Raw genomic sequence first — 17,397 nt, forward strand, 5'->3', positions numbered from 1 at the left:
CTCCCCCCCCGTCTTCTTCCTAACAGAAAATGATGAAAGACAACAACCTGGTGCGTCACCTGGACGCCTGTGAGACCATGGGCAACGCTACGGCCATCTGCTCGGACAAGACGGGCACGCTGACCATGAACCGCATGACGGTGGTGCAGGCCTACGTGGCCGACAAGCACTACCGCAACGTGCCTGAGCCCCAGCTCGTCCCCGCCGCCATCATGGACATCCTTGTCCTGGGCATCAGCGTCAACAGCGCCTACACCACCAACATTATGGTAAGGGAGGTTGCTTCGAGAAATGGTGGTCTGTCCAGGAGTACTGCACAGGCATGTGTGTGTGTGCACTATCGATGTGCACTATCGATGGGTTTAGAGTAACGTTGTTGACGATTTAATTGATTAAATGTGGGGGTAGGAGTTTTGCTTGTAAATGTCATGTCAGTAACAAATCATTAGTATGAGATGACTGAATGTTAATAGCTTCCAACGTGACCTGGGTCCTAATCATTAGGCCATGCCGTAGCAAAACATTTTACAACGGAAGACAAGCTTTTATAATTGGGCAAGTTCAGATGGTACCTCATTGCACTCCCTTTGGTTACCGGTTTCTTGCATTTTGTGCCAACTGAACACAACCCTTACGTGATACTTGGTGTGTCTCTCTCTGTAACCAGTCTCCAGAGAAGGAAGGTGGTCTGCCGCGCCAGGTGGGCAACAAAACCGAATGTGCCTTGCTGGGCTTCGCTAATGACCTGAAGCGTGACTACCAGGCCATCCGCAACGAGATCCCTGAGGAGAAGCTCTACAAGGTCTACACCTTCAACTCCTGCAGGAAGTCCATGAGCACCGTGCTGAAGAACGCCGACGGGAGCTTCCGCATGTTCAGCAAGGGAGCCTCCGAGATCCTCCTCAAGAAGTAGGTTTGGGTTTCAAGCTAAATCAAGCTGCTCTCAGTATTCAGTATGGGGTGAATCTTAACTAGTCAGACATTGATATCAATGGTAAACTAAGTGTAAATTGGTGTACATCTAAGTCCCTGTATTGATTCTATTGTCCTGTGGGGCTCAGTTGGAAAGAGCGTTGTGCTAGCAATGCCAAGGTTGTTGGTTCAATTTCCACATGGATCACACACATACTAAAATGTATGCATTCAGTAAGTTAGTTTGGACAACCGGGTCTGCTAAGTGGCATATATAGCCAATGATATTATCTACCGATAGTGTACAAGTTATCACCTCATACAAACATGGAACAACTTTGGTTTTGTAGTGGATGGCACACAATTAGCAGAGCACTAAGCACCTCTCATTGAAAGAGCTTAACATGGGTTCTAGGTGGCCAGGCAGGCTTGCAAAGGCATTGTTTTCGGCTTAGGCGCTAAGTAGTTCAAGTGCATCCCACCAAGCCCCTTAACATAGCTTCTTAAAAACAGGCCCGGAGAAATGAGTCTAAGCCTTCCCAAATGGCTCTAAACACGCCTCCCTTTTACCCACCAATAGGGTCAGGTCAAATGTAATGCACTATGTAGGGATTAGGGTGCCGTTTGGGACGAAGTCAGAGAAACAGGCTTCCTGCTGGGTCTAACCACATCACACCCGTCTCTGTCGCTTTCTGTCTGTCCCCCCCTCTCGCTCTGTCCCCCCCTCTCGCTCTGTCCATCTCTCGCTCTGTCCCCCACCACCAGGTGTTCTAAGCTTCTGACGGCGAGTGGCGAGACCAAGGTGTTTCGTCCCCGGGACAGAGAGGACATGGTGAAAAAGGTGATTGAGCCCATGGCCTCAGAGGGCCTGCGCACCATCTGCCTGGCCTACCGCGACTTCCCTGTCTCGGAGGGCGAGCCTGACTGGGACCAGGAGAATGACATCCTCACCAGCCTGACCTGTGTATGTGTGGTGGGCATCGAGGACCCAGTCAGACCCGAGGTGAGTTTATGGACCACAGTCAAACAAAACAAGCAGACTGACATTAGCAAAGATACAGTGGAGTAATCTGATATACTTTACCTACCACACACACAACATGGCTTCTAGGGCATGAGGCTAGTGAAAAGGAAGCAAGCCTCTCCACACAGTTGTATGCAAATGTCAGAGTTATTGTGTTATTGACATTTCCATTGACCCCGAAGTGTGTTCTTATCAGTATAGATATGTGACATTCAGAGAGGCCTCTGACTAGGAACAACTCTGGGTCCTAGTTAATGGTTCATCTCTGTCAGCCTCACACATGGTCTATCAACAGCTCCTGTGATGGTTAAAGACCCATTGCAACCAGATGGCGTATTGAGGATGACTTGTTCCCTATGGAACAGAAGTGGTTTGCTTGTACAGTGACCTTACCCGAGACCTGAAGACTTGTGTACACTCCCTGAGCTGATGCCTAGGCTTGAGCTCTGCAAGCTGGGACCGTCCTGCAGCTGTCAGGAAACCCGGAATTCGCAGCCAGTCAGTCACACTAACACCTCTCTCTCTCTCTCTCTCTGCCCCTCCAGGTCCCGGACGCCATCAAGAAATGTCAGCGTGCCGGGATCACGGTACGCATGGTAACCGGGGACAACATCAACACGGCCCGCGCCATCGCCACCAAGTGCGGCATCCTGCAGCCCGGAGACGAGTTCCTGTGCATGGAAGGCAAGGAGTTCAACCGACGGATCCGCAACGAGAAGGGAGAGGTGGGTTAAATATATTGTCGTGCCTTTACACCAAAACACAATCAACTAGGTCGTGTTCATTATCACCAAACGGAAGAAAATGGATTGAAACAGGGAGAGACTACCTGGGCTTGTACAATAAGAAATACTTATTTTCATTTCCCATTGCAAAAGGTTTGAGACCTTTTTCCATTGCGTGTCCTAATGAACACAACCCTGTTTGACATTGTACTTCAGTGTTAATAAACCTAGTAGGGTTAGTTGGCCCTGATGGACTAATGGAACAAGCTAACAACATGGTAAATAAATGAAGAATAGGGATTGTAGGCTAATTAGTCTAATTTTTCCCTTCTAGATTGAACAAGAGCGCATTGATAAGATCTGGCCCAAACTCCGAGTACTTGCACGATCCTCACCCACCGACAAGCACACATTAGTCAAAGGTACTTCGCTTTGCTCTTTCAGGATGAAAATGAAAAATGTCATTTTCACAAGTCACAGTGTCCTGAAATCTGTCATTTCAAATGTCTTATTTGGTAAGTTTCTTTTCTCTCCCCCCAGGTATCATCGACAGTACGGTCTTAGAACAGAGGCAGGTAGTAGCAGTCACAGGAGACGGCACCAACGACGGGCCCGCCTTGAAGAAAGCTGATGTCGGCTTCGCCATGGTGAGTCTCATTTCTCTGCCAGTCGTATCAGAAAGTAACATGTTGATACTAGTTGGCTGTAAATGATTGCCCGTATTGTATGCCAACTCATACTGTCCAGATAACCGTGAGGCATATCGTCACAAGTCCAGATAACGATCATGATGGAACTTTAATCTGCACTTTTATATGGGGAGTCAAACACGATGTTGGGTTTTAAACATGGCATTGTAAACTTTATGGCTGTAATGTACTGCATGTTTACAAAGCGACACAATGAATGTATCATGCGTAAAAAAGACAGAAAGATGTGACTGATAACATCACACTCTGTAGTGACCAATGGCCGTCATATATCGGCACATATCAACAGTAACAACAAACGTACTGCACCGCAATTACATGTGTATAGGGCTACGACTACTTGAATATCGAACTCTTGTTTCTCTTAATGAGACCGTTATGAGTTGACAGAGGGGTAGACGGGGATATGAAGAATGGTATGAAGGTTTGGAGTGGGGATTGAACCCTTGTCTCCTGGGAGAGAAATATGTGTGTCCAGAGCGGAGGGCTCTGCACAACTTTAATATAGAACTTAATGTGTGTGTGTGTCACTTGCAGGGTATCGCCGGCACAGACGTGGCCAAGGAGGCCTCTGACATCATCCTGACGGACGACAATTTCAGCAGCATCGTCAAGGCGGTGATGTGGGGCCGCAACGTCTACGACAGCATCTCCAAGTTCCTCCAGTTCCAGCTCACCGTTAACGTAGTGGCCGTCATCGTGGCCTTCACCGGCGCCTGCATCACGCAGGTAACACACACACAAACTAGGGATGGGCACGGTTATGCAGATATCCCACCGGATGATAGTATTCCGTTACTTGGGAGAGTATTCATTTGTTAGAAGAATATAGGCCTACTTTAATAATGAAAAAGATTTGTCTGAAATTAAATAAAATTGTCTGTGACATTGCTACATAGCTTACAAGATAGACCATTGGGGTGGCAGGTAGCCTAGTGGTTAGAGCGTTGGGCCAGTAACCGAAAGGTTGCTAGATCGACTCCCCAAGCTGACAAGGTAAAAATCTGTCGTTCTGCCCCTGAACAAGGCAGTTAACCCACTGTTCCTAGTCAGTCATTGTAAATAAGAATTTGTTGTTAACTGACTTGCCTAGTTAAATAAAGGTTAAATGAGAAAAAAATGCATTATTTATTTTTTAATAAAACAGTTTTATGACAGTTATGAGTGCGCCCCGTAAAAACGACTCACATGTAGCCTACACATCCGTTTCACATGTAGCTTCTAGTCAATCAGTGTAGCAAGTGAAGTGGGACATTTCTAATCAATGCCAAATGGGATTAAAATGACTGAATGAAGATGGCCAAATGAGAAGCAGTAGGCTACAATGATCAACCAGCAGGTAGGCTGTTAAATATGAATGGTGTTGTAGACCAGGTACGGGGAGCGCAGCAAAACAGTCTCAATCAGCCTGACTATGTTAGCTATCTAGCTTCTTTACAACAATTTGATGCATTCAAGTCGGGCACTACCAGATGGTATGATAAACTATGGCAGCAACAAGTTTGTCTATCTAACTAGCGCGTGTCGGTTTGGCTACTTTCTCTCCCTCCATGCCTCACACAGACTGTCACACACACCTGCTCCTCTCCTCTCCCGCCCCCACCTTCTGCTGAAACAAGCAGAGCACAGCACACCAGCTCTGTTGCGCGTTGATATGACTCATAGTATGTGATGTGGAGAAAAGCGAAGCGCTGTGCTCTTGGATTTGATTTGCATTCAGAGGGGACATTGTAGAGGGAATAGAGGGTTTGGTTCTTAGGAGCAGCACCAGGATCTATCCTCCCTTAGCTTGAATGGCAAGATTGGTCACCTGTGTGTGTGTGTGTGTGTGTGTGTGTGTGTGTGTGTGTGTGTGTGTGTGTGTGTGTCCACAATGACTGAGGCAGTACAAAATGGAGCAACCAATTTATTCTAATGTATTCCCTTGGATCAGAGCTGCTTTTCAGGTTCTCTCTGACTAGAGGTAGCAATCATCCGCCCCTATTTGACCTGTCGGTCACAGCAGCCACCAAATTAGTGCTCATCCAGGCGTAAAACAATGGTAAATGGGCCTGCAATAGAAACGGAACAAACAGCTATTTAAAAATCCGGGCCTGAGCTGTGTGCATTATCCAACAGTGCTGTAATTTTGAGATGATGAGTGGCTGAGCATTTACTAGACGGCCACACGGGTCAAGAGACACACACACACACACACACACACACACACACACACACACTGAATGCTAGTGTAAATGCTAATGTGTTTACCTGTGTGTAGCTAGCCACTCTGCTAGCATGCTAAGCTGCACAATGTATGAAGCTAACTGCTCTGCTAGCATGCTAAGCTGTCAATGTGTATATAGATGTATGTAGCTCGCTAGCTCCTCTGCTGGTATGAAGTGGTTTGCCTCTACTGGAGCCTGAGTAGCTCTGGTGAGTCAGCAAGTGGACACCTGTATAGCTACTTGTGTGTCATTTCTGAGCAGTGTGTGGGCTACTGAAGTCTTTTAGCTTTCAATGATCACTGCTCAGGCAGCATTTGCTCTTCGTGTTATGGCCTGTACTTCTTTGAATGCGTTGGTTGGATTTGTGCAGTGTGTCTACAGTCTGACGTTGGGATAGTGTGGAGGATGTTATGTAAGTAGTACTGACTGCATGAGTAATCCTTTTCTTTTTTCCCTTTCTCACTCTGTCCTGCTCTGCCCCCCTTTCTGTATCTCTCCTCTTTCCACTCCCTTCCCTCTGTCTCCCCCTATCCTTTTCCTACCACCCTCTCTCCCTCCAGGACTCTCCTCTGAAAGCTGTCCAGATGCTGTGGGTAAACCTGATCATGGACACCTTTGCCTCCCTGGCCCTGGCCACTGAGCCCCCCACTGAGTCTCTACTGCTGAGGAAGCCGTATGGCCGCAACAAGCCCCTCATCTCCCGCACCATGATGAAGAACATCCTTGGCCACGGAGTCTACCAGCTCATCATCATCTTCACCCTGCTCTTCGTAGGTAAAGGACTAGTGTGTCTGTGTAGAAGCGTGTGTGTTTTCCATTCTCTGCATCTCACTTTAATTGCACACTGAGCTGAAACGGCTTACCATATGCCATGGAATTTCACATGGGTATGAGGCGGTCTTGATCGACTGGCTCTCTGATGGTGTCACCTTTACTACCACCTTAACTAGGGCGGCAGGGAGGCTAGCGTTTAGAGTGTTGGGCCAGTAACCGAAAGGTTGCTTGTTCAAATACCCGAGCCGACAAGGTGAAGAACCTGACGCTGTGCCCTTGAGCAAGGCACTTAACCTTAATTTGCTCCAGGGGCGCGTACTACTATGGTTGACCCTGCAAAACAACACATTTCACTGTCCAATGTGAGATTAACCTCAGTCGGCAGAAGGCTGAGAACATTTGGAAGTTTAAGTGAAATTTGCTGATCATTTGATGTCTAAGAGGTGTTCTGATCTCAATGGGACTGCCACGAGCAGCGGCACAGATATTTTGATGAGCAAGATGCAGCACTTCGCTCTCACACAGTATCTGCACATGTGCAAGGGTTCGTTTTAACGCTGTTAGTGCGAGGTAGCCACCGGACCAAAACAGCGGTGAAGTTGAGCCTTATGCTTCAACGTTGTTAGTCGTTGTGGAAATTGACCCACTATACTGTTTCCTTTCTGCATCTACATCATAACGCTGAGTCTACCTTTAAATCATTCCACAGAGGGCCTAGTGTCTGCAGGTTTTAGTTTTTTCCTTTCAATTAAGACCTAAACAACCAGGTGAGGGGAGTTCTTTACTAATTAGTGACCTTAATTCGTCAGTCAAGTACAAGGGAGGAGCAAAAACCCGCAGACACCCTCTGTGAAATGAGTTTGACACGTGATCTAGCTAAAATAAAGATATTTTTAAAAAGGTAGTAGGTCAACACTTCACCTCCCCCTGTTTATCTCTCTTCTCTCTCTCCTCTCTATCTCTCTCCTCCCCCTCCCAGGTGAGCAGATCTTTGACATCGACAGCGGGCGGTATGCACCCCTCCACTCGCCTCCCTCAGAGCACTACACCATTATTTTCAACACCTTCGTCCTCCTGCAGCTCTTCAACGAGATCAACGCCAGAAAGATCCACGGCGAGCGCAACGTCTTCGACGGCATCTTCAACAACCTCATCTTCTGCTCCATCGTCTTTGGCACCTTTATCATCCAGGTAACACTTAGTGTCTAGTGTCTTCAGACTGTAGCATGTCTGCCTGCTGGAGTTGCTCACTGCTTTTAACAGACACCATTTAAAAAAAAATGTTTTGGTCATTTAGCAGACGCTGTTGTCTAGAGCGACTTACAATTAGTGGATTTGTCTTCAGTTAGCTAGGTGAGACAACCACATATCACTAGAGGTTGACCGACTAATCGGAATGGTCGATTAATTGGGGCCGATTCAAGTTTTCATAACAATCGGAAATCGGTATTTTTGGACGCCGATTTGGCCGATTTAAAAAAATATATATATTATTTTTATTTTTTTTATTTAAAAAAAAAACAAATAATACTACAAATTTTTTTTTAATTATTATTATATATTTATTTTTTAGATATATACTTTTTTTAACCTTTATTTAACCAGGCAAGTCAGTTAAGAACACATTCTTATTTTCAATGACGGCCTAGGAACCGTGGGTTAACTGCCTTGTTCAGGGGCAGAACGACAGATTTTTACCTCGTCAGCTCGGGGATTCAATCTTGCAACCTTACGGTTAACTAGTCCCATGCTCTAACCACCTGCTTTACATTGCACTCCACGAGGAGCCTGCCTGTTATGCAAATGCAGTAAGAAGCCAAGGTAAGTTGCTAGCTAGCATTAAACTTATCTTATAAAAAAACAATCAATCAATCATAATCACTAGTTAACTACACATGGTTGACGATATTACTAGTTTATCTAGCCTGTCCTGCGTTGCATATAATCACTTAGGTACACGTTGCTCCAACCATAAACAGCAATGCCTTTCTTAAAATCAATACACAAGTATAGATTTTTAAACCTACATATTTATTTAATATTGCCTGCTAACATGAATTTCTTTTAACTAGGGAAAATGTGTCACTTCTCTTGCAAACAGAGTCAGGGTATATGCAACAGTTTGGACTGTCTGGCTCGTTGCGAACTGTGAATACTATTTCTTCCTAACAAAGACAGCCGACTTTGCCAAGCGGGGGATGATTTAACAAAAGCACAATCATTGCATGATTGTACCTAACCATAAACATCAATGCCTTTCTTAAAATCAATACACAGAAGTATATATTTTTAAACCTGCATATTTAGCTAAAAGAAATCCAGGTTAGCAGGCAATATTAACCTGGTGAAATTGTCATTTTGCGTTCATTGCACGCAGAGTCAGGGTATATGCACGAGTTTGGGCCGCCTGGCTCGTTGCGAACTAATTTGCCAGAATTTTACGTAATTATGACATAACATTGAAGGTTGTGCAATGTAACATTTAGACTTAGGGATGCCACCCGTTAGATAAAATACGGAACGGTTCCGTATTTCACTGAAAAAATAAACGTTTTGTTTTCGAGATGATGATAGTTTCCGGATTCGACCATATTAATGACCTAAGGCTCGTATTTCTGTGTGTTTATTATATTATAATTAAGTCTATGATTTGATAGAGCAGTCTGACTGAGCGATGGTAGGCAGCAGCAGGCTCGTAAGCTTTCATTCAAACAGCACTTTCGTGCGTTTGCCAGCAGCCCTTTGCAATGCATTGCGCTGTTTATGACTTCAAGCCTGTCAACTCCCAAGATTAGGCTGGTGTAACCGATGTGAAATGGCTAGCTAGTTAGCTGGGTGCGCGCTAATAGCGTTTCAAACGACACTCGCTCTGAGACTTGGAGTAGTTTTTCCCCCTTGCTCTACATGGGTAACGCTGCTTCGAAGGGTGGCTGTCGACGTGTTCCTGGTTCGAGCCCAGGTAGGAGCGAGGAGAGGGACGGAAGCTATACTGTTACACTGGCAATACTAAAGTGCCTATAAGAACATCCAATAGTCAAAGGTATATGAAATACAAATCGTATAGAGAGAAATAGTCCTATAATTCCTATAATAACTACAACCTAAAACTGATTACCTTGGAATATTGAAGACTCATGTTAAAAGGAACCACCAGCTTTCATATGTTCTCATGTTCTGAGCAAGGAACTTAAACGTTAGCTTTTTTACAATGCACATATTGCACTTTTACTTTCTTCTCCAACACTTTGTTTTTGCATTATTTAAACCAAATTGAACATGTTTCATTATTTATTTGAGGCTGAATTGATTTTATTGATGTATTAAGTTACAACAATACTGAATGAACACTTATTTTAATTGTCATTATTACAAATTACGTCTTTTTTTGGTCCTCCAATAATCAGTATCGGCGTTGAAAAATCATAATCGGTCAACCTCTACATATCACAGTCGTAGTGAGTACATTTTTCCCTCATTAAAGTAGTGATCAGCAAAGCCAGCGCTAGGGGTTAATTTAAGATACACTTAGAAGAGGGTTTCAGATGTTTAGGGAAGATGGGTCTGTCTGAAATGGCACCCTATTCCTTATATAGGTCACTACATTTGGCCTGACTGCAGGCTACAAAAGTAGTACGCTTGTATAGGAAAGGGGGTCCATTTCTGGAAGAATATAGATTCTTCCCCATATATAAGAAGGCCAGGGCTCCCTTAAATGAGTCATCTCAATGGCTCTCACCTGGATAAATAAAGAATGAAGAAAAACGAAACCCAAACCATGTTCATACATGGTTCACATGAAACCCGCTGTAACACGCATATCTGTCAAATGGAATTACCAGCAAACCAAGAAACCATGAATGAAAATGAGCTTGACCTCTGTTTCTTTCCTCTCCGGCCTCTCAGATAGTCATAGTGCAGTGGGGAGGCAAACCTTTCAGCTGCGTGGGCCTGAGCATCGACCAGTGGCTATGGTGTACCTTTCTGGGCTTTAGCAGTCTCCTCTGGGGTCAGGTAAGAAGACCCACACACACACACAGTGAGCTGCAAGTGCGTCACCTGTAACTTTCCAACAAGGCTCCATCCGTCAGGGATACACTACTGCCCCAATGTGGCTGTGTTGGGTAGCTGAATTGCCACACTGTATTGAAATGGCTAGTTGGATGATTTTTATAGAAGGATCTAGAATTCCTGATTTGAGCTCTGTCATGTTATTTCTGAAATGTCTATTGTATTACAATTTCCTGTTGACCTTCTCCTGTTTTTTGGGGGGTTTTTTTTACGTTGTTGATTGTGATGTCATTAGTTGTGCATTTTGTGATGCTGACCTAGCAAGTAACTGGCCGGACATGACCACAGACCAAACATTGCTTTGTCACCAGTAGGGTTGCACATTTTGGGGAATATTCAGAGGTGGAAACTTTCCGTGGGAATTAACGGGAATATAGGCTAATTAATATTAATACCATTTAAATGTAGATATTTTTGCATTGGATATACACTGCTCAAAAAAATAAAGGGAACACTTAAACAACACAATGTAACTCCAAGTCAATCACACTTCTGTGAAATCAAACTGTCCACTTAGGAAGCAACACTGACAATAAATTTCACATGCTGTTGTGGAAATGGAATAGACAACAGGTGGAAATTATAGGCAATTAGCAAGACACCCCCAATAAAGGAGTGGTTCTGCAGGTGGGGCCCACAGACCACTTCTCAATTCCTGTGCTTCCTGGCTGATGTTTTGGTCACTTTTGAATGCTGGCGGTGCTTTCACTCGAGTGGTAGCATGAGACGGAGTCTACAACCCACGCAAGTGGCTCAGGTAGTGCAGCTCATCTAGGATGGCACATCAATGCGAGCTGTGGCAAGAAGGTTTGCTGTGTCTGTCAGCGTAGTGTCCAGAGCATGGAGGCGCTACCAGGAGACAGGCCAGTACATCAGGAGACGTGGAGGAGGCCGTAGGAGGGCAACAACCCAGCAGCAGGACCGCTACCTCCGCCTTTGTGCAAGGAGAAGCACTGCCAGAGTCCTGCAAAATGACCTCCAGCAGGCCACAAATGTGCATGTGTCTGCTCAAACGGTCAGAAACAGACTCCATGAGGGTGGTATGAGGGCCCGACGTCCACAGGTGGGGGTTGTGCTTACAGCCCAACACCGTGCAGGACGTTTGGCATTTGCCAGAGAACACCAAGATTGGCAAATTCGCCACTGGCGCCCTGTGCTCTTCACAGATGAAAGCAGGTTCACACTGAGCACGTGACAGACGTGACAGAGTCTGGAGACGCCGTGGAGAACGTTCTGCTGCCTGCAACATCCTCCAGCATGACCGGTTTGGCGGTGGGTCAGTCATGGTGTGGGGTGGCATTTCTTTGGGGGGCCGCACAGCCCTCCATGTGCTCGCCAGAGGTAGCCTGACTGCCATTAGGTACCGAGATGAGATCCTCAGACCCCTTGTGAGACCATATGCTGGTGCGGTTGGCCCTGGGTTCCTCCTAATGCAAGACAATGCTACACCTCATGTGGCTGGAGTGTCAGCAGTTCCTGCAAGAGGAAGGCATTGATGCTATGGACTGGCCCGCCCGTTCCCCAGACCTGAATCCAATTGAGCACATCTGGGACATCATGTCTCGCTCCATCCACCAACGCCACGTTGCACCACAGACTGTCCAGGAGTTGGCGGATGCTTTAGTCCAGGTCTGGGAGGAGATCCCTCAGGAGACCATCCGCCACCTCATCAGGAGCATGCCCAGGCGTTGTAGGGAGGTCATACAGGCACGTGGAGGCCACACACATTACTGAGCGTCATTTTGACTTGTTTTAAGGACATTACATCAAAGTTGGATCAGCCTGTAGTGTGGTTTTCCACTTTAATTTTGAGTGTGACTCCAAATCCAGACCTCCATGGGTTGATAAATTGGATTTCCATTGATTATTTTTGTTGTCAGCACATTCAACTATGTAAAGAAAAAAGTATTTAATAAGATCATTTCTTTCATTCAGATCTAGGATGTGTTGTTTAAGTGTTCCCTTTATTTTTTTGAGCAGTATATTTACCATATCATATGGAGACAGAAACATAAACCTTTTTCGTTATTATAAGTAGGCATAATTGCAAGTGATTAAATCCTTCCAATATAAATAAAAAATATATATTTTGTTACGAATTGAACTTTAATTAAATGAGTTGACTCTTCACATGGGATGATTTCACTGAACAACAAAATTAATGGAATATTGAATGATCCCCAATGATCCATCGCATCTCCCAAAAACGTTTTCAACATACATCTGTAAAATGATAGTCTAGAAACTAAAGCTTTGGTTGTCTTTCTCTCAGGCTTCCATGTCTTCTTCCTCAATGTCCACCTCTTGAACATCAGACTCTGAGGCCTCATCTTCACTGTCACTTTCCAACCTTGTTGAGGATGGCTCGTTGTCAGCCTCAAAAAGCCAAACGTTTGCCCGGATGGCCGCCAATTTTTCGACCCTTGTATTGGTCAGCCTGTTGTGTGTGTGTGTGTGTTCCCAAACAAGGACCAGTTGTGCTCTGAGGTGGCTGATGTTGGTGGGATTTGGAGGATGATGGAGGCAACAGGAGAAAGAGCCTCAGATCCAAAGTCCCTTCCACCAGGTGGCTGATGAGATATGTTGGCACGACTGCCATATTGCATCTCCATCCCAAAGCCCTTGCTTGGAAGTGTGCTTCGCCAGACTGCCAAGAACCTTGCCCTCATCCAGGCCAAGGTGGCGAGACACGGTAGTGATGACACCATAGGCGTTGTTGATCTCTGCACCAGACAGGATGCGGCGTGTATGGGCTTCAGGCAGAGGTCTTCACGCTTTTTGATATAGTTCAGAACTGCAATTTCCTCTGCTTGGAGCAACAGTGAAGTGGGCAGGGCAGTACGGATTTGTTCTCTTACATCTGCAAGCGGAGTCTGAACATCAGGCACTGTCTCCCTCAATCCGTGCAATAGCTACTGCTATCGTTTTCAGGCTGCTTACCAGTGTCTCCCAAAATACATCATCCAGGAGGATCCTCTTGTTGGGGCTGTCCATATCGGCAGACTGTGATATGGCCATTTCTTGGAGAGACTCCTTGAGGAGCAGATTCAATGCATGAGCAGCACAACCAATGGGTGTGATGTGAGGGTAGGACTCCTCCACTTTAGACCAAGCAGCCTTCATGTTCGCAGCATTGTCTGTCACCAGTGCAAATACCTTCTGTGATCCAAGGTCATTGATGACTGCCTTCAACTCATCTGCAATGTAGAGACCGGTGTGTCTGTTGTCCCTTGTGTTTGTTCTCTTGTAGAATACTGGTTGAGGGGTGGAGATGTAGTTAATTATCCATGTCTCCCACACATTCGACCACCCATCAGAGATGATTGCAATACAGTCTGCTTTTCTATGATTTGCTTGACCTTCATTTGAACTCTGTTGAAATCTGCACCCAGCAAATTAGTAGATAAAGCATGTCTGGTTGGAGGGGTGTATGCTGGGTGAAGAACATTCAGCAATCTCTTCCGATACACATTGCCTGTGAGCATCAAAGGTGAACCAGTTGCATACACAGCTCGAGCAAGACATTCATCAGCATTTCTCTATGTTCCTCCATTGAGTCAAAAAAACTTCTGATTCCAGGAGGACCATGAGCTGTTGCTATCGATAAGGTGTCTGATTTGTAAGTTTCACCTCGAATAGAAGTAGAGTGACTTTTGTCAGAGCTTGTTTGTTGTGAGCGCTGAGGGAACTTTATGCACTTGGCCAGATGATTCTCCATCTTTGTTGCATTCTTCACATATGATTTGGCACAGTATTTGCAAATGTACACAGCTTTTCCTTCAACATTAGCTGCAGTGAAATGTCTCCACACATCAGATGGTGCCTGTGGCATTTTCCTGTAAAGATTAGGGGGGGAAATGAGTAAAAAAACAGATACAATTCCATGTACAGATAAATAGTTAAGCAGTTAGATTAAACAACTCCTTTGTAGGATAAATGTTTTAAAATGAAACATGTATGGAAACAGGTGAATTAACACTCCTCGGTTAGCAGGCTCAAGCAAGCTAAAATCCACATGGTAGCAAAAACTAACTAGCAGAAATTAACAGGTTAGAAATTATTTAAACACACTTTGCTGTAGGCTACTATTTTACTCGTTAACAAAAATGTCATATAAAATATATTCACCCCACCGAGTATTGTAATCAAAACCTACCAGAAAGCATGTAGTCCTTGGCTCAGACAGTGTAGTAGTGTGGGCTCAATAGCATCTCATTAGTGTGCAAGATCTTGAGAATCAGCTGTACATGTGATGGAAGAGTGCACTGCACATGTAGAGGGCTGCAATTCCATTGAATTGGCGATAGTTTAACCAAAATATGCCACAAGACCTAGAATTGTCTTGTGTATCCCACAAAAAAAGTTCACTGTTATAAAACAAACTTTTTTTTAATGAATTTAAGCAAAATTCCCCTAATTCCCATGGAAAATTTCCGGAAAAGGTTTCCGACCCTTTGCAACCCTAGTCACCAGACAACAACCCATTACTTTTGCATCAGTCACATTTCTTTTCCGAGCTGACTTCCTGTGGAAACTGGTTGTTCGGTTAACAGATGCACATTGTGCGAGGGTGCCTGTTGGGCACCTGTTGCAGTCCAGCCTGTCATTGCATATATACCAGTAACCTGGGTCTTTGCTGTCTGTATGTTAGTCAGTCCTCTGTGGTAGAGATGGGATTTGTGGTCCAATATTGCAGACACGGTTTGGACTGTGATAAGCCCTTAACCCCTCTGCCCCTCTCCTCCCTCCAGCTGATCTCATCCATCCCCACCAAAAGTCTGAGGTTCCTGAAGTCTGCCGGCCACGGCACCCAGAGGCAGGAGATCCCTGACGAGGAGCTGGAGGACATGGAGGAAATGGAGGAGATCGACCACGCCGAGCGCGAGCTGCGCCGTGGACAGATCCTCTGGTTCAGGGGCCTCAACCGCATCCAGACTCAGGTAATGTCCTCCTTGACCACTTCTCCACCGATGTCGACCAAAGAGGAATCACAAGCCATAAGGTTAACTCTACGCACTTCTCATCCCCTTTCCCTTTCTCTCAGCACTTTGAGAGAACAGCTGGCATGTTCCCCTCAAAAGCCTTCTTTTGACTTTGATTTTCTGTTTGCTTTGGAAAGCTCAAGCAAGGTCTTTTTTTGCCTATTCTATTTCTGGCTTTCTAACAAGCTAAGTTGAACATGATAATGTGATGGTCAATGAAGAAAAGCCCCTTTTGTGTGATACTGAGAAGACCACAAAATGCAGAGCAAATACAAGTACATGTATCTTAAAGGGCCAGGTGTGAAAGGTATTTGAATATGGGATGATTTTTTTAATGAGGAAATGTAAAGCGTCAGATCAGGCTCGGGGAGAAACCTTCAGATCAGTGCCTTTCACCCCCTTTCTCTCTCAACTGCTATATCTCTCTGAGTTGGGTGAAATATACCTTTCTATTATATTTTGGTGCCTTTTTCTCTCACCTTTCTCTGGTTTCTTCCACTTTTGGTCTCCTCTTGTTCTCTCGCCCTTTTCTCGCTCGCCTCTCTCACTCTGCCTCTCTCGCCCTTTCTCTCTCCCCCTTTCTCTCTCGCCTCTCCTCTTGCTGTGGTTTCTGGGCTCTATCCTCTCCTGTCACCCTCTCTGATTCCTTGCAGATGGATGTAGTGAGTGCCTTCCAGAGCGGAAGCTCCTTTCAGGAGCGCCAGCTAAGGCGGCAGCCCTCCACCTCCAGCCAACAACAGCACGATGTAACCAATGTTTCTAGCCCTACACATGTAGCCTTTTCTACTACTGCCACTGACGCCAACACCGCTTCTTCCACTGTGGGGTGTGAGTGTGTGTTTCCTTAGTGCATGAAAATCTAACATCTTCCTCTTCTACTCTCTCGCCTAACGTTGAATTCATTCACTCTTACTTGTCCCTCCTTTTCTTCAAAAAATACAAAAAACAACCACATCTTCCATGTTGCTTGGTAACATAACTGCTGTAAATGGATGTACTGTAACACCCACAAGGTCACCACGAGTCCTAAGGGCTTTTTCTGTGTCACATCTTGTTTTCTGTTCCTGCTTCTGCTTCATTCTCTGAAGATAGAGGTTGGAGGAGGGAGGGAGGAGCTAGAGGAACGTTGGATTGACGTTGTTGTCTGGTCACGTCTGCTGCTGTGCTCCCCCTGGCTGGCCCCCCTGGCTACTAGCGCTCTTGTGGGCCTTGTCGCTGCTCTGGCCCCTCTATAGTAGCTGTGTAAATGTTTTGAGTATAAGCCCATGGTCACGGTAGATGGTAGTGCTGAAATCCCCCCAAAAAAACAGATGTTGTCTCTGACTGAGCATCAACAAGTTATTTCTCTCTCCAAATGTAAACATATTGTCAATGTTTTTGTTACGTTGGTCAGCGTTCGCCGCCTAACCAATAATGAATGATCTTTCCCATTTTTAGACCGGACTGGTTCTTTCTCAGGGTCTTTCCAGGGTGAAGTTCAGTCCAGAGTGTTAAGTCGGTCTGGATATTCTAGCCACTTTGTCGCTCCACTAATAGACAATCAGTGGAACATTGCGGGGGCTGCTGTACTGTGTGCAGGAGGCTCCTGGAATGTCTGTGTCCTCTCCTCTGCGGAATGGAATTTCGGCATCCCGCAAATAACCAAGGCTGTCCCTTCCCAATTGAACCTTCTTTCCTGAGACCCAGATGAAGGGCTTTGTGATGTGTTCTGAGTGTATTAACTGTTCTCTACCAGGGAGTGTGTCTGTGTGAACTCAACTGGTCTCTTTCAGACTGGCTGACCTGCAGTTGCAGACATTGATTGTATTAACTGATGTTTCTTCAGAGGCTTTGAGACTAGGGAGTAGTGTCTTGACCATGTTTTAATTTCAATTTCTCTCTTTGGTGATAAGCCACATCTCCCTACTAAATGATGAACCCTCTCTTTCCTGGTGCTTCGCTGATGAGAACGCTTAACATTTAGGATTTATTTGATGTACTTTTTATTTCAATATT

At 45.3% G+C, this 17,397-nt stretch overlaps 1 protein-coding gene across 7 annotated transcripts in view; it reads left to right on the forward strand.

Moving 5' to 3' along the window:
- LOC106608917 (plasma membrane calcium-transporting ATPase 1-like) overlaps window positions 1-17,397 on the forward strand; it is a 57,636-nt gene that overhangs the window by 36,753 nt on the left and 3,486 nt on the right. For 3 of the 7 annotated variants that reach the window (XM_014207126.2, XM_014207127.2, XM_014207128.2), the window contains 12 exons: window positions 27-269; window positions 668-909; window positions 1,678-1,915; window positions 2,482-2,661; window positions 2,996-3,083; window positions 3,202-3,308; window positions 3,909-4,100; window positions 6,139-6,352; window positions 7,332-7,543; window positions 10,256-10,363; window positions 15,172-15,360; window positions 16,056-16,148. In XM_014207126.2, coding sequence (XP_014062601.1) covers window positions 27-269; window positions 668-909; window positions 1,678-1,915; window positions 2,482-2,661; window positions 2,996-3,083; window positions 3,202-3,308; window positions 3,909-4,100; window positions 6,139-6,352; window positions 7,332-7,543; window positions 10,256-10,363; window positions 15,172-15,360; window positions 16,056-16,148 — 2,106 coding nt within the window. Of the gene's footprint in view, window positions 1-26; window positions 270-667; window positions 910-1,677; window positions 1,916-2,481; window positions 2,662-2,995; window positions 3,084-3,201; window positions 3,309-3,908; window positions 4,101-6,138; window positions 6,353-7,331; window positions 7,544-10,255; window positions 10,364-15,171; window positions 15,361-16,055; window positions 16,231-17,397 lie in introns of all 7 variants that reach the window. The other 4 variants (XM_014207129.2, XM_014207130.2, XM_014207131.2 and 1 more) reach the window with 2 other exon arrangements.

The sequence above is a fragment of the Salmo salar genome, chromosome ssa07 (genome assembly GCF_905237065.1).
Source record: "Salmo salar chromosome ssa07, Ssal_v3.1, whole genome shotgun sequence".
NCBI classification, from domain to species: domain Eukaryota; kingdom Metazoa; phylum Chordata; class Actinopteri; order Salmoniformes; family Salmonidae; genus Salmo; species Salmo salar.